A 26290-nucleotide genomic window follows, 5' to 3' on the forward strand; every position below is an offset into this window, starting at 1 on the left:
CCCTGCCTTAGAATCAGGAGGACCTGAGTTCAAATCCAGCCTCAGACATGTGCTAGCTGTGTGACCCTGGGCAAATCATTCAACCGTGTTTGCCTCAGTTTCCTCATCTGTAAAATGATCAGGAGAAGGAAATAGCAAACCACTGTAGTATCATTGCCAAGAAAACCCTAACTGGGGTCACGCAAAGTCGGACATAACTGAACAACAATAAACAATATAAAATGTTACCTACATTATTCCCTTCTGTCACTCTCAAAAATAATTAAACATGTACTTGTTATACAAAACTGGAAGAACTGACTAATATTTTAATAACATTGTATGTTATAAGTTGAATTTAAAAATACATTGAACCTATAAGGTAAAAAATAATTTTTGTTGTTGTTGTTAGTAACCTTACATTAAAATTGTTAAATTGTGAAAGTCTTCAACTGTCTTTGAATCATAACCCATCATTTAAATTGTTTAAAAGAGTGAAATATATTTCAAAAGGCTATTGACAACACAATAATGTTTTTTTCTATGTTTTATTTTTCAATTAGTGGATTAAGCATAGCATGCAAATAATTGAACAGAAACATGTATAAATGACTTACAGTGAAATAATCATTCTAAATGAGAAAAATCTCACTACGTAAGTGCACATGTAAATTTTTTTTAAAAAATGAAAATACTTCCATCCATTCATGTGGTCTCATGGCTTTAGTTAAATAAGTTTCAAAATGAGCATTTACTGGTGGAAACTTTAATTCAGCTTAACAAATATCATTTTTGGTGCTTTAGCATACAGAAAAAAATGAGTTAAAGTTAGTGAGAGGGATTTACTTTGACTCAAGGTTTAAGCTTTGGGCCTTTTAAGTTAATATTTGGTTATCCAAAAAATGCACCTGGTTTCCTTGTCACTTAAAAAGGGTGACATTACATGACATTTGGGAGATTTCTGACTTGCCAAGTTAACAAAATTCACAAAAAGCACTCAGTGCTGTGTGTATGTGTGTGTGTGATGAAGCAGGCCTGCCTTTCATCTTATTTCTTTAAAAAAAAAGTAAGTTACAATGTTTACAAAACATTTTCCCACAGATCATAAAATTCCTAGTAGTAAACATCAATGAATTTGATAGTAAGGAAATGGAGACTTTGCTTGGAAATCCTAACTGTAAAGTGTTATGCCTAGACAAATCTCTAGTATGAACACTTATAAAGAATTCTGGGATTGGCCAAGATCTCATTCCAGCGTGATGTCGTTGGCTACCCGAAGACATTCGTACATTTCTGATGGCAACTTAGCTCGACTGAGGAGATTTCCGTCCAGGCGTAGGTGTTTGACCTTGGAGTAGGATAAAGGACCCAGGACTCTGCAGAAACTCTTCACTTCAAACTCTGGAAGACAAGAAATAGGGAAACCTAGAAACGTGCTTTGTGCAGACTTTGAAAACACTCAGTGGAACAACTTATAATATATTGAATATACTACTAATCTTCAACAACAACAAAAAAATTATTAACTTCCTCCCATATGAAAGACATTAATAAGTGCTAGATTATGACTCTGAAATTGGAAGAAACCATTAAGCCCATCCTTCTCATTTCACAAATAGGAAACTGAAGTCAAGGATGGTTAAGTAAGGTTCTCTAAATAGAGTTTGTATTTTTCTTCACCATATCATATTCCATCTAATCACTATAGATACAGCATTTTTGTTTTGTTATTCTTCTTTCTTTCTTTCTTTCTTTCTTTCTTTTTTTAATAACAGTGCACCTGATCTCAAGAATCTTATCCAGGGCAGATGTGAAGTGAACACTGATAAGGACTGATACATTAAGGCAGAGTGTTATGGAGGCAAAGGAGATATTGAGAGAAAGTGATTGAGGAAGATTTAAGAAGGGATGAAAAATGTTTACATTAGAGCATCAAGTATTATCTCTAAAAGAATAAAATAAACCACAGTAAGGGTTATAACTAGTAATTTTGTACCTGGGGCAAACAGTAGGAAACAATTGGAGTGGGAGGTGGAGGCAAGTGTTTCAGGACATTACTAGGCCATTGAAATGGAAGCTACCGCTGGTAGTGGGGAAAATGGTTATCTACAACCCTAGGAAATAGAAGACTCCAAATGGAGGAAGAGACACTGACTTGGGGAGCCATCGTGGAATAAGTATGAGGGAAGGAAGCACATGATGCATGAACTTCCATAATTGTTATAACTATGTAGGTGCTAGATTCCCTTATTTTGAAGATGTTGAAGAACACCTAGCACTCTCTATGGACAGTCCTGAAGATAGTCTCCGGAGCCTTCCACCTTCCAACCCAAATACCTAACTGCTCATATCCATTAGAAAATATTGTGCAACTTTGGATATCTAGAATTTATACCGATGCTTTCAATTAGCAGAAGGATTATATTGGGCAAAACAATTGCCCTAGATAACTTCAATTAAGGATCATCAGAGGCCTATTTCAAGAAAATAAAATAGTCAAGAACTGATGTTAATGGTGAAATGCTAGGATATTCCATGAATTTGTCTTTTTTTCTAAAGAAATGACACGTATTATGAAAGAAGAAATAAGACAAAATAAGACTATTTCATGGTGATTTGGATAAAAAGCTCATATTTTCATGGTATGGTAGCTAGAGACCTGTTGTTGAAGTCACAAAGATCTCTGACTTGGCCATGTGACCCTGGGTTAGTCACCTTCCTTTTCAGTGCTCCAGGTGACTCTGTAAGACCCTAAGGCATAGAGCAAGTGCTGATCTGCAGTAGTAAAGGGAGTTTCCTCATCTCATAGAAATGAATGAAAAACACACTTACCATCAGCCAAACGCTGCTGAAAGGTGGGCAAGTATAACAATACCTATGGAATTATAGAGCTCATATAAAATAAAATCTATTCATATATGGTGTGTCGCATACATTGCCTTGCTTTATCCTAACCACAGTGTTTTGGGATATGCAATTCAGGTATTATAAGAAGTGTGCTGGTTAATGTTTGTTTAATAACAAGATCATCAGAAAAAAAAATACATGACATACTTTAAATCTAATTTACATTATTGACATTTTCTCCTTTAGTTTCTTGTCTAAATAATCAACAAAGCAATGGATAAAGCTCTGATTTAGTGTTTATTGATTTCCAATGTGTAAATGCTCACATTGAAAATATGGTAATCAGCTCTCAAGGGTTGGTATGAACTGCCTCCAGGACACCCTTATAATATTAACCCAACTTAAAGCAATAAGGAAATTGAGTCTAAGAGACTTTCCCAATATAACACAGATAGCCAATGGCAAAGGTTGGGACTTGAATTCATGTTTTCTGACTTCCAGCTTAGTGTTCCTTCCCCTATGCCATACTTTCTATCATAAAGGAAATCTTAAAAAATTCATGGAGCAGACATAAAACTGAACCTCCTTTTATCTGTCATATGCGTGGATGAATTGTTAAAAAATTTAAAAAAGTAGCTGTCAGACAGGATGATATTGAGAAATTAAAACTGGAAGGTTATAATTATCCAGATTTATATTTCTTGCATGATAAATTTTTTTATGGTATAGTGCTTGACACATAGTAGGCATGTAATAAATGTTTATTGATTGATAGATATTTGGTTCCAGAATCAGAATGACATGATCTAAGACCCGCTGCTGATACTTGACATGGACCTCACTCAAGCAAATCTCTATGATTATATAAGCTAAAGGTTCCCTATCTTTTTTTTTCAGAGGGAGTCTTTTTTACCAGAAGCATTTATTAAGTGCCTACTATATGCTAGGCACTGTGTTAATTAAGCAGAAGAGACTGATTAAGCTAACTTCAAAAGAGAGAGAGAGAGAGAGAGAGAGAGAGAGAGAGAGAGAGAGAGAGAGAGAGAGGAAAAGAAAGGAAAAAAAGAAAAAAGAAATAAAGAACAAAAGAAGGAAGGAAAGAAAGAAGAAAAGAAAGAAAGGAGAGAGGCAACTAGGTGGTACATTGGATAGAGCACCTTCCCAGGAGTCAATAGAACCAGAGCTCAAATCAGACACATAACACTCACTAGTTGTGTGATTCGGGGCAAATCACTTAACTCCAGTTGCCTCACCAACAACAACAACAAAAAATTAAATAAAAGGAGGTAGGGAAGGGAGAAGGAAAACATCACTTATCTGTTGGGTGAAAGATATTATTCTAGATACTGGAAAGTCATTGATTAAGAGTGAGAACTAGAGTCTATGTGGAACAGAACGTCAATGATAGAGAATAAGCTTTTGGCATCTCCCAATGTTTTGCTATTATTATTTTCAGATTCTCTTTCCTATTACTTGGTCTACTTAATATCTACTATTTTCTTCCATTTTATAGTTCTCAGAATATTTGCACCCATTGAGTACAGTTCATTGGTGGCTGAAAAGCATTAGTCCAGAAAGGAGTTAATGGAACAAAAGAAAATTGGAAAAGAGAAGTCATGCCCTTGTGGTGAAGTACTTTGGTGAGGATACACCTATTGGAAAATACAGGCCAAATCTTCTCTTTTCCAGTCAAAACCACTTTCATCAATTTCCCTTTACCATTGCTCATACAATCTGGTTTTTGAGACCACAATGGTTCAAACTGAAATATTAGATGGCATCTGTATGTGAATAAACAGCAGTTGATGAAATGTTGCAATTATAAATTTTAAAAATTTTGAAAAGAGATTTTGATTTGAAGTTGGGGTTTCTTGAGTGCATGGAGATAATCATACTAAAAAGTGTGTATGTCTGTGTGTGTGTGTGTGTGTGTGTGTGTGTGTGTGTGTGTGTGTGTATGGCTGGAGAGTCAGCTTGGCATAGTGGAAAGCACAATGCCTGAAGACAAAGGATGTAGGTTCCAATCCAACCTGACACGTTTGGTCTGTGTGACTTTGGACAACTCAGTTAACTTCCCAAGACATTAATTTCCTCCTCATCTTCTCAAATGAGGGAGTTGGCATGGACTGTCTCTGAAGACTTTTTATCACTCATTCGATGTTCTGGTGCTTTTCAGTTTATGAAGCACATTCTTCATACACACCATCTTATTTGATCTTTTCAACAACCCCTTAAAGAAGGGAGTGCAAGAATTATTATCCCTGATAGATGAAGGAATCAATGTCCAGAGAGGCAAACGAGAATACAGAGTAAAACAATACAAACAGAAACCAAAAACATAATGTATACTACCTACCTTGCAGGGTTGTTTCAAGGAAAACAAAATTTGTAAGCATTAAAGTGTTATGTAGTTAATCATTACTAATTGGCAAAACTAGGACTTGGACCTATCTATTCTGAATCATAAGTCAGGGCACTTTCCATTATAGCACCCGAATGTGGTATCTCTACACTCTTTGAAGTTGGCTTCCATGCTATCTTGGCTAAATATACGAGAGGCACTACTCATCAGAGATTCTGGAATATGATACAGAGCTTAGCAGCACAACAGCAGGCTAGTCTAACCCTAAGTAGGTTGTGGTGTACTTGTGGAGGACGTTGTGATTGCCAACTGTGATATTCAGCACGTTCTTGACTTGATGGTGGTCCAGATGGAATGCAGAATTAGCCTGTCTGATTGCCAAGTAATAATAAGAAAGTAATGACCACCCAACACTGCTGGTTGTTTCCAACTGAAAATACCACAGCCTAGTGAAATTTTGCTAACTTTAACTCCTTGAGGTTAGAGTATAAGGAAGAGAGAGGTGACAAGGGAAAGTCCTGCATTATAAAAACTTAAAGAAATGTATGTTTGTTGTTTTCAAGTGTATTAAGTGTGCTGAAATAACCAAGTATTTCTAAGTGGAATATCTACTGGGCTTACTACTACTACTACTACTACTACTACTACTACTACTACTAATTTGTTGTTGTTCAGTCATTTTAGTCATATTCCACTCTTCATGACTCCATTTTTTCTTTTGGCAGAGATATTGGCATGGTTTGACATTTCCTTCTCCAGCTCATTTTCATATGAAGAAACTGAGGAAATCAGGGGTAAGTGACTTGCCCAGGGTCACACAATTAGTAGTTGTCTGAGGCCAGATTTGAACTCATGAAGATGAATCTTCCTGATTGCAAACCCAGTGCTCTATCTACTACTACTACTACTACTACTACTACTATACCACTATTACTACTACTATTACTAATACTACTATTAGTACTATTAGTACTAGTATTACACTAATAATAATAATAACAAGGCAGCATGACCTTATGGATAAAGATCCAGCCCCTAAGAAAGACATAGGTTCAAGCTCTGCTTATGATGTATACTGGCTCTGTGACCCTGGACAAGTCCCTTAACCTCTTATTGTCCCAAGAAGTTTTCTAAGACTAAGTTTCAGAACAGTTTCAAATCTACATTAGACAGAGGGAGTTTCATCAATAGAAATTCTCTGTGCCAATGAAATCACAGATGTTGCTGGCAAAGATAATTCACATCTAGCTAGGCTTGCAAAGTAGATAGTGTATATCAAGGGTAGGGAACCTGTGGTCTCAAGGCCACATGTGGCTTTCTAGGTCCTTGGATGTGGGCTTTTGACTGAGTCCAAGTTTTACAGAACAAATCCTTTTATTAGGGGACTTGTTCTGTAAAGTGTAGATTCAGTCAAAGGGCTGTACTTGGGGAACTAGAGGGTCACACGTGGCCTCGAGGCTGCAGGATCTCCACCTCTGGTCTGTATGTGTGTGTGTGTGTGTGTGTGTGTGTGTGTGTGTGTACACATATATGTATGCATGTATATATGTATATATATATGTGTATGTGCATATATACACATATATAGTAGATATATGGTATATACATCTCTGGTCTGCATATATACACATATGTAGTAGATAGATGTATTATTTTTCCCATTTCACAGATAATCTCTTCTAAAGTTTTAAAGAAAACTGAGACACATCATAGCATAGTGTACATAGGGTTGATCTTCAAATCAGGAAGACCTATGTGTAAGCCCCACTTCTGATGTGCATGGTCTATGTGACCTTGGATAAGTCACAAAAACTCAACGCCCTATGTAACTCTAAGAGACTGTAAGTTAGAAAGGAGATGCCATTCTTTAAAGCTGTTCACTACAGATGACATCACAGGTCCAGAAAAAAAGAGAGAAATTATGGTTCATAGAAGACAAGTGGTTTGTCCATAGTCATGTGGCTTGCAAATATCTAAGTTCAGAAAAAAGCCAAATCACAACTAAACCTAATACTTTTTCTAATATAAAGACTGAAATTATTACATTTTAAAATCAATATCATACTTTGGAGGATGAATGGATGGATGGACAGATAGGTACATAGATAGATAGATAGATAGATAGATATAGATAGATAGATAGATAGATAGATAGATGGATGAACAGTATGAGAGAGAAGGGGAGAGAGAGAGAGAGAGAGAGAGAGAGAGAGAGAGAGAGAGAGAGAAGAGAGAGAGAGAGAGAGAGAGAGAATTTATTTCTGCCTTTAAGTTTTGCAAAGAGCTTTGCAAATATCTCAATTTTGTCCTGGAAATGACCAAATGACCCTGGGAGAAAGGGTGCTATCATTATTCCCCTTTTACATATGAGGAAACAGAGGCTGAGAGACATGAAGTGACTGGCCCAAGATCACATATATTATGCCATTTTGTCCTTGCAATAACTCTGGGAGGCAGATGTTATGATTGTCCTCATTTTACCTGAGGCAGACAGAGATTTAGTGACTTACACAGGATCACACAGCTAACAAGTATCTGAGTCAGGATTTGAACTCAAGTTTCCTAATTCTTGGTCCATTGCTCTATCCACTAATATCCACTCCTTAATTCATTTTAATACTAGCACTAGCTAAAATATGATCTTGGAAGAATTCTGTGACCACTCATCATTTCATCTGCCACCACTGTAATTTAGGAAGTTCTACCACCCTTCAAGGCAAAGTCTATACCATTTTTTGGATGGATATACTAGGTCCTTGTTCTCTGTCACATACCTAGTAATTGTGGAATGCAGGATTTAAACTGATCTGTCTCCAGACTAAGTTCAACACACTTTTCACAACACCATGGTGTTTCTCATTGCTAATATGGGAATCAGAAACATTTGAGTTTAAAACCTGCCTCTTCCATTTCCTAGCTTTGTGACCACACACAAGTCACTTATTTTTCATTGAAGCCTCAGTGTCCTCAGCTATAAAATGAGAATGACAATTCCTATAGTTCCTACAGGCTGTTGCAAGACTAAAATGAGATGTTAGCAAAATATTTTGCAAACCTTAAAGCACTACATGAATGCTTATTATCATTATCACTATTATTATTAAAAAGGCAGTATGACAATATCCTTGAGTAGTGCCCAACCAGATTAAAATGTAATTGGGGAAATATTTAACAGAATAAATGAGAATACAATAGAACACAAATAATGTTAATGTGTGATTTTCTAAGTCAATACATTTTAGTGGCTCCCATTTCTATAAGAGTTTGACACCACTGATGAAGTCAATAAAGATAGTCAGAAAGTTGAGTCCAAATTCTGTCTCTGACACATACCAGCTGTCCCTATGGCCAAGTAACCCAATCAGTGCCCCAGCCTAATTATAAAAATTAAATTATCAAATTTATTATATTATAAAACTAAATCTCTCAGAGTTTTAAGTTGCGTGTGAGTTAGTGATCTATATTGATGGAGGAATGAAACAGTTAGGTAGTGGGGGCAGCTAGGTGGCTTGGTGGATAGAGTGTTGGACCTGGAGTCAGGAAGACCTGAGTTCAAATTTGGCCTCAGAAAAAGTATTATCTCTGTGACCCCTGGCAAATCATTTCACCCTGTTTGCCTTGGTGTTCTTATCTGTAAAATGAACTGGAGAAGGAAATGGCAAACTACTCCAGTATCTTTGCCCAGAAAACCCCAAATAGCACCACAAAGAGTCAGAAATGAATGACTGAGCAGCAACAAAATTAATGGAAGAAATTCATACATCAGGAGTTTTCTATATTAGTGAAATCATGGATTCAGGACCCCTTGAAAGACGATTATTATATGGAGCCAAAATATGCCTCTTTTTAACTTCCACTCTGGTTCTGCTACTGTCCTTAGGAACACCACAGAATACACCTTTTCCTCAAATTAGTGCTTTGGACAGCTGTCTCTCCTGTCCCAGTTGTTCAATTTCAAGTGATAATTCTGACTGTATTCACAAGCTTCATATTATTTGCAGGATAAATTTGGCTGGAGGACAGTTCCAAATTCCTTTGGAGCAGGAGATCTAAACTGTTTTTTTTTTCTTTTCCGTATCATAGCCCCTTTGGAAGTGTGGCAAAGTCTGTGGACTTCCCACAATGTTTTCCTTTTTGTTGTTGTTCGTAATGGAAGGAAATGATAAATTTCAGTTAAAGGTCAGTGAAAATAAAGATATCATCTTTAACTATCAAAATTCACAGATCACCTGATATCTATCCATAGACCACTTGGATCTCAGGTTAAAAACCCTTGCTTTGGATGGCAAGGGGATGGTGGGAATGAAAGGTGAAATTATAGTGATTTGCTAATTTTCATTTTTAATCAGCATCATTTGAACCAGATGCTTGTAGTTCTAGGTGAATTGTGGTCTGCGTAGGAAGTGAGATAACTCCCCAGGCAAGGAAGAGATTTCTAGTCTTCTTTCTCAACTACTTTTATGGGTTATGATTGAGTAAGGTGTCTTAGGACAGGGCGACAGTAATAACAATGGATCATGTCAGCATTCTAACCAGAGAGTGATGGGAAAATCAACCATAGGGAGAAAAGAGGTGAAGAAGTATTGAGAAAAAAAGGAAAGGTGAAAGGGATAAATGGAAATGTGTAATATGCCCGCCAAATATATCCATCCCTTACCCCAATCAGAGTTTAGCTCTGCTTCACCATAACTTCATCTAAAATCTGCGCTATACGTCACAGAGACAGCAGTCATGAGTGGCGGTGGCTAAAGATGTGGGATATAGGTGTCCCAGTATCATAAAGGAGATAATCCTATTATTTTTAGGTCTTGATTAGAAATAGATGAGAAGATGGCCCTTAAGCTCCTATACCCAAGAGGAGGTAGCTTGTGTTCCATTGTGGGTAATCTATTAAAGGATTATAGATTTAGAGCTGGGGGGGGGGCTTTGAAGATCATCTGGCCCAATCTTCTCTTCCATATGAGGAAACTGAAGCCTGGGAGTGTGGGGGGCTTGTCAAGTGACTTGTCCAAGGTTTCACAGGCAGTAAGTAGCAGAGCTCATTCAAACTCAGACCCTATAATTCCAGATCAAACATTGAACCCTTTACCATACTGCTTTGATAAGGTGAAGTCTGAATTTTTTAGCTCTTCCTCAATCTCCTGGGAACTATCGCTTTCTTTTTATGAAAGTACTCATACTTGTTTTGGCATGTTGGCCAGCAGTATACATATATCATCCCTTTATGAAGATAGCTAGGTGTTATCAATAATGGACAGCTATTTTCAGACCTGGAGAAGGAAATGGCAAACCACTTCAGTATCTTGACCAAGAAAACCTCAAATAAGCTCATGAAAAGTTGAACAATACTGAAAAAACAATTCAACAACAAAAATTTAAGACCATGTGAATCAAGGTCATACACTACATATCTTTATCTCTAGGAATTCATATTACCATAGATTTATAGCTAGAAGAGATCTCAGAAGTCATCTAGTCTAACCCCCTCATCTTATAGATTAGGAAATTGAAGCCCAGAGAGGCTAAATGACTCAGTAAAATGAATCAGCCATGAGACTGATGAGAAGAAACTTCTATCTCAACCTTCAGAAGGGAACCCAGATGTATGTACATTAAAAAGATAGCGTACGTATTTGGGGTCATAGTGAATGCGTCCATGAAATACTGAGAGGGATTTGAACTTACTATCAATCTCATTGACCTCGAGATAATAATTTTCAAGGTTTTCACTGACAGCTGGGATTTTCTTCAGCTTATTATAGGAGAGATCCAACTCAATCAGAGTAGAGACATTGAAAGAATTGCCCGGGATTCCACCATCAGCTAACTCATTGTGAGATAACCGTAGGTACTGCAGGGCACTAAGGCGCCTGAAATACTCATCAGGTATATTGCTGATCTTGTTGTTATCCAGGTAGAGTGTCAGCAGAGAAATGGGAAGTCCATTGGGCAGCTTGGACAGCTGATTGAAGCTCAAATCAAGATATTCAAGTTTCTTCAGGCCCTTAAAAGCTGCTGAGACTGCATCCTCTTTCAGTTGGTTGTGCTGAAGGTTGACAAACGTGAGATTGATGAGACCATCAAAGAAGGTGGGAGAGATCTTGGTGATCTTGTTATAGGCCAGCTGCAGGTCGTCCAGAGATTTGGGAAGGGGGCCCACCACTTCGGTCAGATTGTTATGGTTGATGTGTAGTTTCTTGAGCTGTTTCAGCTTCGAGAAGATTTTCCCCTTGATCTTGGAGTTTTCCAAGCGGTTGTTATCAAGGATGAGCCACTGGAGATCAGTGACATTCTCAAATGCCTTCTCTTCTATGGACTCAATCAAGTTGTTCCGGAGATAAAGATATTTGATCCCAGGTGGTATGATGGGCATGGTTTTCAGTTTCAGCTCATCGCAATACATAGCCGTTGGGTAATTTATTGGACAGGTACATTCTGGGGCGCAGTTCGGTGAAGACAGTTGGTACATGGCAAAAGGATAATCAAAATCATAGTAGTCTTGGCAGCTGATGCCACTGATCAGTGCCAAGGTGAGAAGGAGTGCATTTAGATACATCTTCTTGAGGTATTCTAGACCCTAAGTAAAGGAAAAATAAAGACCATTACATATAATATCATGGGATCAGAGATCTAGAGGTAGAAAGGGGCCCCAAAGACCATCTAATCCACTTCCTTTTTTAAAGATTAGGAAACTGAGGTTCGGGGAGGATGGATGACTTAGGATAATACATATAGAGCTGTTAGGGATTTTAGAAACCATCTTGCCCATCCCCCTTTATTTTGCAGATGAAGAAGCTGAGGTTCCAGGAGGGATAAGTGACTTAGAATCATAGGATCTTGGATATAGAGCCAAAAGGCATTGCAGAGGACATCTTTAGAAGTAGCTAGGTGGAACAGCAGTGATTGAATCAATGGATCTGAGTAAGGAAGACCTAGGTTTGAATCTAGCCTCAGATATTTAACAAGTGGAACGCCTTAGGAAGTTACTAATCCTTCATCTGCTTCATTTTCCTGAAATGTAAATTGGGGATGATAATAGTACTTGCCTCCCAGAGTTATTGTGAAAATAAAAGGAGATGGTATTTGTAAAGTGCTCTGTAAAACGTAAAGTGCTACACAATTGCTAATATATTGTAATGATATATTATATATAATAATTCTATATAAGTATATATAATGCTACAAAAATATATTATAATGCTGTATAAGTGCTAATATGTTATAATGATATATAATAATTCTATATAAGTATATATAATACTATATAAATGCTGATACATTATAATGCTATATTATATATAATAATTCTATATAAGTATATATAATGCTACATAAATATATTATAATGCTGTATAAATGCTAATATATTATAATATATAATTTATATAAGTATATATAATGCTACATAAATATATTATAATGCTGTATAAATGCTAATATATTATCTGACCTATCCTCCTTGTTTTGCAGACAAGTAAACTTGGAAGCATTTGGGCAACATGTCTAACCAGAGGGCTGGTTAGAGGCAGTCATGTAACCTCTTGAAGCCTCAGGTTCTTCATCTGCAAAAATGGGTGCAATATTTTTAACTACCTCTCCAAGTTGTTATATAGAGTGAATGAAAAAAAAAAGCAACTATGGAAAGCACTTTTCAGGCTTTAATGTGCCATATGATACTAGCTATTATTTGTATTGCTATCAAAATGAGGCTTAAGGATATGCCATCATGTGTTTAGAAAATTCGAGGGGCCTTAGAGACCATCTAGTCGAACCTCTTATTTTACAGACAAGGAAACTAAGCCCAGAGACGTTGAGTGACTTGTCCAACATCACGCAGGTAGTAAATAGGAGCACTAGGATTTGAACCCAGGTCTCGGTCCAAAACCAGTGCTCCTCCCACTATGTTATGTTCCCTCTCTTCTCCCCCAAATCACATGGTATGATTATCTCTTTTTCAAATTCAGTCTAGAATGTTTATGAAGATCCTCAATTCCCTTTTGTTTATCTTAAAGAAGCCTAAACTATATCATTAATGAAAAGAGGAAAGTGGTTAGACCAACTTTCATTGTTATCATTGCTGGAGAAAACAAATGAGTTATATTGGATGCTCTTCTGCCCCCTTCTGGGCTGTGCATGGAACAGTCAGATTCTTTAACACCTTCTCCAGAGAAGTTGCAGTGACCCTCTGGAATCTAGGCTTCAGACCATGGCTGATCATTGCTTTGAAAAAAATTAAGTGCAAAAGCAACAATTTCTTTTAAGTTCTTGCTGCTTTCCTATTTCAGTATTGCATGAAAAAGGGCTGCTGGAATTTGGGAAGATTCCTCCTGGAAAATATGGGTCTGGGAACATCACCAGTGCCATTGAGGGACTCTAAGCCCATCACCAAAGGCATTTTGCTCCTTTAAGAAAGGTCGCTTAACATTATTATGGAGTCAGAGACTAGAGACAAGAATGTTTGGCAAAGGTACTGCAAGATTAGGCTTTGTTTGGGGAAAGGCTTAGTTGCTTTCTGGTGAATCCCAGTGGAATTCTTCAGCAGATAACCCTTAGTAAGAGACATTAGCTTGTTGGAGATGAACATTATGCCAACCCCAATCAGGCCTTCAACTCACAGAGATAACCTGAGAATCTGAAGAAAAGTATCCCTCATCCTTTTTTGTGATTCAAACATCTCTTTCTCAGAGATCTGCAGCTTTTCAACTGGCATCCTGCCAAAATCTAATGGGCAGGAGCCACTGCTTGGGAAGGGTTACTCAAAATAGAAGTGGGAGGGAGGAGGTATTTGAGTAAAAATTTGAATTTTATCATAGGAGCAGAAGAGATGCAACTTGAAACAATGGATAAGCTTGGAGTCAGAAAGATCTGGGTTCAGATGCCACCTTAGACATTTACTATGTGACCCTAGGCAAGACATTTAATGTCTCAGTGCCTCAAATTCCTCAACTGTAAAATAAAGAGGTTGAACTATATAGCCTCTGAAGTCCTTTATATCTTTAGCTATATTGTCCTATAATCTTTACAAACTGTGTGACCCTGGCGCAGTCACCTAACTTTTCTCATCTGTAATATGAGGGATCAAACTAAATGGTTCTGAGGACCTTTCCAGTTGTAGGTCCATGATATTAATTCTGAGATGTAATAAAATCTTAGACACAGAATGGTAGATGAAATGGGAGGAGGGGGGTTGAAGATTGAAAAAGCTTGAGAAAAAGGTTGCATTCATCATATTCTGTGGTAGAGATTGGTAAGACTATGGAATCATAGAACTCTAGTGCTGGAAGGGATTGTGGAGGAAACAGGCCCAGAGAAGCGAAGAGACTTCTAAGCTCACACAGAAATTTATGAAGAGCCGAGACCAGGTTTCCAGGCTCTCAGTTCAGTTTTATATTACATTATGGCTACTCTCACATGCCTAGTGAAGTCAGGAGGGTCGGGGGCATATGTGGCATGTAGCATGAATGGTGGCCTTAAGGAATGCGTTAGAACTGGGTCCTTGCAAGATGGAAAGTTGTGGGTGAACAAAGCCTGCATTTGACTGAGCCAATTTTAAAATAAGATGGAATCCAATTTCTTTGTGTGAAAAATGAGAAGGGAATGGGATATTCAACACTATCCTTCTCCTAGGCATCTGTAATTAACTTAAGATGTGTAAAGAACATGCATCTGTACTATTTTCACTTATAGCCATGAAATACTTTCATCAGTCAAATAAAGCAGCTAAACAACTTATACATATTCTGAATGTGGATGGTAAATAGCAGATTGTGCTTGCTGACCAGACTTGGCTAAAACGATAATTACATAGCATTGCAATAAAATTAACCAGTGGTGATATCTCCATGTTTTTTTTCCCCCCTAAAATCATCACTTCAGATAGACCTGTGCTTCTTTATCTGTATCAGAAAGATACTTGACTTTTACTATCTATTCACTTCAAACTCACTACATTCTTAATTGTCTCTATAGTAGCCCAGGAGAGAAAAGAAAAATGCTTTCATAGTTTTTAATGGGGGCTGAATATTGGCAGGAAGAAATAGTGTGAAGTCAAACATGACCTAGCACTCTATAATGAATCTTCTATGAGGTTGGATATTGGCCATACTTTTGTTTTTCTTAATTTTTTTCCCCAAATGTTTGTTAACTGCAAAATAAAGTGTTACTATGGGGGAGGGAAGGATATGAGATACTCTATGTTAAAATCCTTTGCAAAAGCTGAAGCCCTATATAAGCTGATAATATCATAAGGGATGGTATTGCTTTCTTCCATGGTTTCTCTAAATATCCCTTTCAGAAACACTCCAGAAATCACAAAGCATGATGAAAATCAATGAAAGCAGAGTAATATAGTGAATAGGTCACCAAATGTAGATCCAAGAAAATCTGCATTCAAATCCCATCTCAGAAATGTGACCTCACATGATTCACATAATCTTTCTGTGCCTCATTTTCCTCTTCTGCAAAATAAAAAGCTCAGACTTGATGGCCTCTATTGTCTCTTCCACCTTTCTGTCTATGACCTTATAATTCTAAGGTTATTTATCCAATGGGGAGTTTATGGAAGAACTCATATCTCTGTATCTTACACCAATGATCTTTTTTCCAGTATAAATATATAATAATAATGAATTCATTTAAAGAATTTGGGGGACTTTGTTTAAATGTTCTCCCTTAATTAAGAGTCATTCCAGTGAAAACAGTGAAGAGGTAAAAAGTCTTCTGAATTCCAGTAATGTGCTCTGGTTCCTGTTTAATATCACCAACCCCTCCTTCCAGCCATAAAGTCTTCTTAAAATTACCCTTCCCCAATAAAACAGAAAATGCCATGCACAGATCTTCTCTCACTCATAAAACATGGAAGGTATTTTCCACAAAATGGGAAAGCAACTGGATAAAACCTTGATTTGCTGTTCTCACTCTTACTGGCAAAGTTGCTGGGACATTTTTCTGTTCCTGGGACAAGCCTCTTACCAACTATCCAGCTCTCTCTCTCTCTCTCTCTCTCTCTCTCTCTCTCTCTCTCTCTCTCTCTCTCTCTCTCTCTCTCTCTCTCTCTCTCTCTCTCTCTTTCTCTCTCTCTCTCTCTCAGTTAAAACACTCAGCAGGGCTTACCTTACTGCCTTGAAGCTTCTGTCTTCAATTCCCAGACCAGACGCAGTAAGGATCGGTATCGCCCAATACACGCCGTGAACTATGTCAGTAGACTGCCAGATTCTTGGTGATACAAGAGCTGTGGAGCTGTGTGTGTGTGTGTGTGTCTGTGTGTGTGTGTGTGGTGGGGAACACCAGCCCAGTCAGGCAGTCCTCTGAATGGAGCTATGTCATCGTGGTTGAGAGTCTGGTGTGGAAAGAGCAAGTCGTGATCTTTAATGAAATGCAGGTGGGCCCCTTATCCAAGGACAGCCCAGCTGGTCTCCCTATGGAATGGAGAAGAGATATGCATTGAAATGAACACAGTTTGCAGACAGACTCCACTTTTTGCAGAAGGTATTCAAGTCAAGACGTGGACATTTAAAATTACAGCCAGAGTTTTCCCATTTTGGCTTCATTCTTTTTTTTTTATCAGCTGCCTGACTCATTCTCACTGCCTGGTTTGAATTTCCACCATGTCAATAGCAGAATAATTGTGTATCTTCAACAAAGGCAAAATAGATCAAATTAAAGACACTCTAGTCTAGGGTCTTTTTTAAGATACAGAAGTCCCGGGTCAATTTAATTTGATCCAATTCAAGTTTATTGAATTTGACAAATCTTCATTATGTGCAAGACAATGTGCGCAGGAAATGAAAAGACAAAAATGAATCACTAAGTTCCCTCAAGAAACTTCCATTCTACCAGGGAGGATCCATTATGTATACAATGTGTATACTTAGTATGTATAAAAAATTGAGTTGTTATTCGTCCTTTGTTTGCAAAGAGGACCAATGACATCATAATGTTAAAGCATCTTCCGAAAAATTGTGTATATTCAAGTAGTCGATCAAATGGAATGGTCATCAATTTTGTTATTCTCTCCAATTATGTGAATTACAGCACATTCATACTGTAACCGACTGTAGTGGATAGGGGACAGTGGCATTGGACTTGAAGTCATTAAAACTTGGGTTCAGATTTACCACAAATGCTCACTAGTCGTGTGACCCTGGGCAAACCACTGAATCACTCTAGGCTTCAGTTCCTCAAATGAAAAATGGGGGGTTGGACTTGATGACCTTGGAGGTCCCTTTCAGCTCTAAACCTATGGTTCTATACTTGCCCTTCTTATATGTAATTCTTGCCCATGTCTTCCCATGAGTTTGTGAAAACCCCACATACTGGAGGCCTTCCTGACCCTTACTCCTGACATTATGAGGATGTTAATATCTATCCATCAGTTATCCTTCATCCTTCCAATGTAACCAAGCTCATCTTCTCTTCCTAACATGTTTCCCTGATGATATTTTTTACTTCTTCTTCATAGTTCTACATTGACTTCTGACCACCATCATGTAGCCTTGGATTCCATGTCCTGCTGCCAAACAGAAATAGCAGTAATGGATTGATCTTAAAAAAGATGAAATGAATGAATAGAATACAGGGGAAACTGATGATCATAAGAACATAAATCTAGCAATAGAAGGGACCTACTGGCTTCCCTGGCTTCAGCTGGACTCAGCTCAAATCCAACTTTCTGCAATAGGGTTTTCCTAGAGCCTCCTACTTCTATTTACACACACATGCACACACACATATGTATGCTTGTATATGAATATATATGTGCATCTAGTTATTTACAAGTTGTCTCCTTCATTACAGTATGAACTCCTTAAAGGCAGGAACTATGTGTTTGCCTTTCCCTGCATTAACAGTGCTTTGCAAAATGCCTAGAAGATAGAAAACACTGAATAAATGTTTGTTGACTAATGACTTCATCTCGTCGAAAAAACAATGACTTTAGAATAAGAAGACCTAGGTTCAATCTCAACCGATGTGTGTGTGTGTGTGTGCGCGCGCGCGCATATGTGTGTTGTTGTGTATGTATGTGTGTGTATGCATGTGTATGTGTGTGTATGTATATATGTATATGTATGTGTATATATGCATATGTATATGTATATATATATTGTGTGTATATATATACATATATGTGTGTGCGTGTGTGTATATATATATATATATATATATAAAAATATGTATATACACATATTCCCTGAGTGTCCTTAAAAAAGTATTTTCACCTCTCTGAGCCTCATCTGTAAAATGAGAATCTTGGATGGGCCAGATGGTGTCTGAGGTCCCTTCTAGCCAAGGTGTGATAAAAGCAGCTCAAAATGGCTCACAAAAGTGAAATGCTATATTTTAAGTGTGAACATTTACATCTCATAAATCAGCAAATGTTACAAATCAGGGTTTGATTTACTCTATTATTGACTTCTAGCCTTAAAGAAAGTGATGGAGAAAGTGTTAATTCAGAATAAACTTGAAAGTATGTGATGTGAACATTTTTTTTTATTCAGAGAGCCAGTTGTTAAGGTTTTACCAGCACATCACTGCTTCTATCTCAATATCTGTGAGCCTTAGTTATTTAGCCCCACAGCCTCATTTTCCAGTTAAGGAAAGTGGAACTCAAAGAGTTTAAATGACTCATCAAGGTCATTCAAGTAGTACAGGGATAAAGAAGGTCTGGAACTTTGGTCCTTGGACTCAAATACAGCACTTAGGGAAATCAAGGAAGATGTCGTGGATGAGATAGCACTCAAGCTTGAAGGACAACAAGACACTGAGAGGCAGAGATGAGGAATGATATGGATCTGCTCAACAGAGAGAAGAAAGTGTGAAAGAAGGGCAGTTTCAGTGGGGAAGAAAATTAGTTCGCTTTTAGACATATTGAATTTGTAATAACTTATTAAAAACAGAAAAGGAAATTTCTGGTAGGCAGTTGAATGTGTGTTAATACAGGAATAGTAATCAACAAATAAATTAGAGATTCAATAATGACAATCCCTTGGGACTTTCTATCCTTCGTACCTCTGCAATGTACTTATTATACAAATTGTGTCTTAATGGTTTTCTGTGCTTACATCTTGCCCTCATTTAGAGTGTATGTTCCATGAGGGAGATTGTGCCTTATCTAATCTTTGCTTCTTTACCTTCACCAACTCACCGTTCCATAATACTGTAGTTGCTTAAGAAATCTTACTTAAACAAGAATGGTAAATATTAGAGTGTTGACTAATACATCCATTGGTACATTGTTGCATTGAATATATTTTCCTCCTTATCTTTCACTGCATCATATGATAACTTTTGAGAAAGTCTAGAAGCCTGGAGGACAGGGATTTAGTTGAGATTGAAGCACCAGACAGCTTGAGATGGGTGGGCATTACTCAATCTCTGAGCAAACAATTTCAATCTACAATTATAATATAAAGAAGAGGGCTCCATAGAATTTATTCTCTAATTTTTATTGATATCTTTTTTATATCATCCACATTGCTCATTATATTCTCTCACCATTTCCAAAGATACATCCTTATAATATGTGTCCTATAGAAATGTTAGCTATTATTATAGGCATGACCTGGATAAGAATCCAGCAAAGGAGTGGTCAGATAAATTGGAGGAGAGCCATGAAAGAGTGGCTTTCCAAAAACCTTTTGAGAAAGGAGTATCAAGGGGAAAGGCATGATTGAAAGAGTCAAAGACTGCAGAGAGGTCAAGAAGAATGAAAATCATATCCCATTGCTTTCTATTACAATTATATTACACAACGTCCAAGTCCTTGCTTCATCTTTCGCCAGTGGTTATATAGAATCTATTTTGAAACACAGAAGACGTAGAAGAATCAAGGAGATGTGTTAACTATGGAGCAAAAGGGATTTAGAGCTTCCTTTGGCTAAGAATGAATGAATGAATGATGTGAAAGAATAATGTTGAGAAACCATCTTTTTTTTATCAGTTACAAATTGAAGATAAATAATGACTTTCATTATCCTTCTCTTTTGTCACTGATGGACTTTGCACTAGCTTCCATGGTATACTGAACGATTTACAAAGACTTTCATTCTGGGTGATTGACAGCATCTCCAAATTTTCTTCTTAGCCTAAGAGAATTAGCTTACTCTTTAGAGGTCTGGATTTAATCAATGTATATAATTTGTTTCATATTTCTTCGACCCCCTTTAGGAATTCTTCCCACATTCTATATGGAAATGTTGTATTTGAACCTCTGTGCTAAAAATAAAAAAAAAAGTAATAAAGAAGACAACTAATAAATTCATAAAACTAATGAGACTTTATTTTAGTTTATCTCATTCCTAGGAATTCACAATTTTCTAAAGTAAAATTTACCATCTAAAGTTGACATCCTCAATTTATAATGGAGGGCCTGATTTTGCAAATAGGACAAAACACTTGAACTGCCTCCTGTTAACTCAGGACAGATCAGCAGTAGCACAACAGAATCATCTTAACCTAGAATGAAGATGAATCTGAAATGCATTTTGAGTTTAGGCAGGCCAATTACCCTGTACTGCTCTCCCAAGAGAAACCTGATTCACTACACACTAGTTACTCACATAATTGTGTAGTGCCTTTTAATATTTAGAGAGTAATTTATTTTTGATTGATTCTTGTTTATACGTTGCAGTCATTTCCAGATATACATTAAGTCTCCTGCTGCCCTCATCAGTCTTCCACCATAATAAAAAAAAAATTGTATGTGACCAACCAGCCAGCAAAAGAACCTCATTTGAGGGTATATGAATCATTCTTCACCCATATTCACCAACTTCTCCAATGAAAGGAAGGGAGGATATTCTCTCACCTTTTCTTCAAGAACAAAAATGACCACAACATTTAGTCAATCAGTTGGGCAACTGTCATTTATGAAGACCTTACTAGGAGCCAGGCATTGTCCTAAGTTGTAGGGATACAAAGAAAGGCAAATAATAGTTCTTGTTCACTAGGAGATTATAGTCTATTGGGGAGCATTATATGGAAATAGCCAAGCACAAAGAAGATATATGCAAGATAGGTGGAGATGATTTCAGAGGGAAGGTAATAAAATTAGGGACCATCTAATGATTTCCAACAGAAGGGAAGATCTTCACTGAATCTTTAAGGATGCCAGTGATATTAGTAAGTGGGAATTAGTAGCAAGAGAATTCTGGGTATAGGGGACAACCAGTGAAAGTCCTTGGTGCTAAGAAATGCATATCTTGTGTGGGCAATAGTTAGGAAGCCACTTGCAATGGATTTCAGAGTATGTAGAGTGAGTAAGGTATAAGAATACTGGAAAAGCAGAAGGGACTCACCTTACAAAGGCCTGTAAAGGCCAAACAGAGGATTTTATATTTGATGCTAGAGGCAATAGGAGGCCGCTGGAGTTTATTGTATAAGTAGGTGACAAGGTCAGGTCTGTGTATTATGAAGATTAATTTGATAGCTATGTGGAGGATGGATTGCAGTGGTGAGAGATTTGAGGCAGAGGCCAAACAGAAAGCTAGTCCAGGTGTGAGCTGATGAGGGTCCACATCAGGGTCTTTCCAGCTTCAGAATAAAGAAGGGAGCACATATGAGCGATGTTACAAAGATAGAAATGACAGGACATGACAGCTAATTAAATAAAGGGGTGGTGATGAGAGAGATGGAGCAACTAGGTTACAAGTCTGGGTGGAAAAGGGGATGTTGGTACCCTTGACAGCAACTGGGAAGTTAGGAAGAAGGGAAGGTTTTGGGGAAAAGATAATGATTTCAGTTTTGAACCTATTCAGTTTGACATCTAAAGGACATCCAATTTGAGATGCCTAATGCATATGTGAGGTTGAAGGTTGGAAAAGAGGCTATGGCTGGGCGAGTAGATATGAGAGTCATCTGCATAGAGATGATAATTGAAACCATGGGAGCTAAGAAGATCACCGAGTGAATTAGTATAGAAGGAGCTGAGAAGAAGGCCTAGGACAAAGCCTTTGGAGAACGACCATGGTTAAGGGTCATGATATGGATGACAGTAAAGGAGACAGTCTTTCCTTCTCCCAAGCCATCTACCGTACTGTTGTCAGATTTATCTTCCCCACATACCATGGAGAGGCAGTAGGATACAGTAGAATGGGCACAGAGGAAAGAATCAGTAGATCTGGGCTCATTTCCTGGTTCTGCTATCTACTTAATTATAAGACTCTCATAAATGATCTAATTTGGGAGCCTTGTTTCTGCTACCAGTAAGTTAGGAATAAGAATACCTGTATTATCTACCAAACAAAAGAAAGTTTTCATGAGGAAACCACGTGATGTTTTGAAAATGTCAAAGTACAACCTAAATGACTGGTAAGTTATCATTTGTAGATCTAATCCTTGTTTTAAACCTTTCAATAGTGTTTTATTACCTCCTGTATTAAAGACTAAACCCTTTTTCTCAAGTTCAAGATCCTCCAAATTTGGCAACACGATATCTTGGAAACTAGATGCTATACTGAATAGAGGGCTAGAGTTGGAATCACAAAGAGCTGAGTTGGAATCTTCCCATAGATACTAGCTGTGTGACTCTGGATTAGTCAATTAACTTCTCCCAGTCTCAGTTTGCTCATCTATAAATGGGGCTATTAATAGGACCAACTTTACAAATTGTCAGAGTCCAATAAGACAATATGTGTGAAATACTTAGTAAACCTTAAACCACTATATAGAGTTAGCTATTGTTATATATTATTTTTTATGTTCATGCCATGAAAGCAAAAGTTGAATGCTTCCTATGTATGTAGATGGGGTATATATCTATATCTATATCTGTATCTATATCTACATCTAGATATAGATGTAGATACAGATATGCATATGTGTGTGTATATATATATATGTGTATATGCATATATATGTATACATGGATGTATATACACATGTATACATAGTGTATGTCTATACACATACATGCATACATATATGTATACATACACATACATGTGTGTATATATAGTGTATGTATGTATATACACATACATACACATACGTGTGATATAATTTGGCATCTGTGAGACTTTTTTTGTTGTTTACATTCTTGGAGTACGTCATAACAGCCAAGTCTTTGAATCGAAGGATACAGACATTGTCATCACTTTCTTGTCGTAATTCCAAATTTCTCTCAAGAATGCTTCAACCAATGGGTGGAGCTATCTCCTCCAAAAAAGGCATCATTGTGGCCATCTTTCCACAGCCCTCTTTTTTTAGCATTGACTATTCCACTCACTTGTCATCTTTACCAATTCACTCCTGGTGAGGTAAACCTCAGAGTTGTTTTGTTTTCCAATTCTCTAGTTATTCGTAATCTGGAACATTCTTTCACATGGTTGTTAATAGTTTGCAAATTTTCTTTTGACAGCTGTTTGTTCCTATCCCTGGACCACTCGTCCCCTGGAGTGACGGCTCATCAAATTTGCCCTATGAAATTATAGCCCTTATTTAATCATCTCTTAGTCTCCAGACATTTTTTTTTCATTTGTGTGTGCATGTACTTTATCCTTCTTAATTCTTAAAACAGCTACATCCTAATGAGTTGAGAGATTGCATTTCCTTACAGCTCTAGACGTTGGTCATTTCTTTTTTTTATTGTTCTTTTTTTAATTTTTAGTCAGTCAGGGTTAAGTGACTTACCCAGGGTCACATAGCAAGTATGTGTCAAGTGTTTGGTCTGAGGCCGGATTTGAACTTAGGTCCTCCTGACTTCAGGGCCAGTGCTCTATCCACTGCACCACCTAGTTGCCCCGTTGGTCAGTTCTTAAGATGCTCCTTCATCACATTTTGTGTTCTTGAAACTATTTCTTCGTATTTACATTTACAAGTTTCTAATAAATAAAACTTTTAACCATCACTCTGTTAACAGAAACAAGCCATTACCCCAGTCTAGCCCATCATTCATCCTCCAATTAACTGTCAAATTAATCTTCATAAATCATAGGTCTGATAATGTCACCCTCCTCTGTCAATTTAATTAACTCCAGTGGCTCTCAATCACTGCCAAAATCAAATATAAAATCCTTGGTTTGGCATTCAAAGCCCTTGACAATTATGGCCAGCGCCCTACCCACCTCCCACCTTGCCAATCTTCTCATCCCTCGTACCCCATTTCCACGTAAACTTTGATCCAGTGAACCTGGTTTCCTTGCTGTTCATTGCAGAAGGAATACTCCCTTTCCCAATTCTGGGCATTTTCACTGGCTGTCTCCCACTTTCCCCTCATCTCTGCCTCCTGGCTTCCTTGTCATCCAAGTCCCAGCTAAAATCCTACCTTTTACAAGAAGCTTTGCTTAATCTTTTAAATTCTATTCTCTTCCCTTTTTTGCTTGTCTCCAATGTATCACATAAAAATCTTATTTGTATCTAATTTTTATGTTTTGTGAATTCCATGAGGCAGGGGCCGTCTTTTACCTTTCTTGGTATCCAGCACTTAGTACAGTGTCTGGCATAGAGTAAGTACTTAATGAATGCTAATTGTCTCCCTTTTTTTGGTGAACATTTTTAATATATATTTTATTTTTCCCCAATTACGTGTCTAATTGTCTTACCTTACCAGTCTATATTTATATAAAAGTCACTCTCTGTCTCAAATTACTCAAATCCCATCTGAAAACTGAATTTCTTTGCATACATGTTTTAGTAGTTTTTATTAAACTACAGTGTTTTTCTCCCCTCTATTACTTTCTAGCACCAAACTGCTCCATATTTAAAAGAAATACTTTAAAGAGCCTGTACTTACATCCAGATAAGAGAGTTTATCTAACCAAGTTCATGTCACTATCTAATTGATCAGATATTGTATACAATTCCACATCTTGGGGTCAGCTAACAAGAACCACTATAGAAAACAAGACAGACTCTTTATTGACTTTGTCTTTCCATATAAAATCTTCTGAAAATTCCCTGTCTCCTACAATTTACTCCCTGAACAAAAAAAAATGGCTTTTTTAGTTTTTCTGTTCCTTGCCAGGAGGCTGAAGGGTCTACATTTACATATGCAAAGCAATGCAAAATCCCAGAGGTGTCTTTTTGACCAATGGAAATGCCGTTGAGCTTCAAGCACAAGTCAATGATGCTGTAGAAGGACCTCTGATTATGACTCTGAAGATGCTCTTCAGGCATGGCTCATATCTGTCTCCCATCCCAGCAGCTTTCTAAGGCTTAGAAATATCACCTGGTGAGATGGAAATAAATGGGGATAATTCCTTGGATGAGTACAGATCTATTCCCCACTCTAACCCCAATCCTTCTGGAGATTCTTAGAGCAAAATCCCTAAACGGTGAAAAAACAAAAATAAACAAAACAAAAAGACCTGCTCAGTGGCCAACGTACTCTCAGAAGACTGGTGTCAATGCCCTCTAATTCTCTCCCAGTTATACTATATCTGGTGGAGATAAGTGCACCAAGTTTCTCATGCTGCCCATGTCCACACTAACAACATTTCCACTTTGATGTGATCTTGGATTGTCCAGGTGATCTGAAAATGACCTTTTAAGGGTCCCTTTATTTTAAGAAACACTCCCTAGTGCTTTTCATCCTTTATCAGCTGTTGTTCATCAGGGGTTCTCTGCTGCCTCTCCATGTATGATTTATTGATCCCTCCAAGCATCATCTTCAAGCAACTGTCTACCTTTAGCTTCGCTTGGGGCAAGCACCCATTTGAGTGGCAGAGGGAAAAGAGTAGAATCCATCACACTTTGCTTTCATCTGTCCCCAATCTCTATTTTCCCACTCCAACTTCTACACTAACCCTGGGTGAGGGTGGGGAAGGAAATGGGATTATGGAGAGTTTCCACTAATTTAGGACATGCTTTGGGCAAGGTCTCAACCATAAAGGTCTTTCTTTGACTATAAATTGTTTGTGTTGAGTCATTGCTGTGGTGTCTGATTCTTTGTGACCTCATTTGGGGTTTTCTTGGCAAAGATACTCGAGTGGTGTGTCATTCCTTTATCCAACTCATTTTAGGGATGAGAAAACTGAGGCAAAGAGGATTAAGTTACTTGCCCAGAGTCACATGGCTATTAAGTGTGTGAGGGAAGATTTGAATTCACAAAGGTGAGTTTTCTTGATTCCAAGCCCAGTACTCTATCCACCGTGCCACCTACCTGGC

General features: G+C 37.5%; 1 protein-coding gene across 1 annotated transcript; it reads right to left on the reverse strand.

The window, feature by feature from the left end:
- Window positions 1-508: 508 nt before the first annotated feature.
- On the reverse strand, window positions 509-16614 carry LUM (lumican). The gene is made up of 3 exons (XM_021006461.2): window positions 16301-16614; window positions 10874-11765; window positions 509-1380 (listed from the first exon to the last, which is right to left on the reverse strand). The coding sequence occupies exons 2-3, from the start codon at window positions 11742-11744 to the stop codon at window positions 1226-1228; spliced, it is 1026 nt and encodes a 341-aa protein (XP_020862120.1). The 5' UTR covers window positions 11745-11765; window positions 16301-16614; the 3' UTR covers window positions 509-1225.
- Between the last annotated feature and the right edge of the window lie 9676 nt (window positions 16615-26290).

This window comes from Phascolarctos cinereus, unplaced genomic scaffold (genome assembly GCF_003287225.1).
Source record: "Phascolarctos cinereus isolate Bilbo 61053 unplaced genomic scaffold, phaCin_HiC Scaffold_1;HRSCAF=81, whole genome shotgun sequence".
Lineage (NCBI taxonomy): Eukaryota > Metazoa > Chordata > Mammalia > Diprotodontia > Phascolarctidae > Phascolarctos > Phascolarctos cinereus.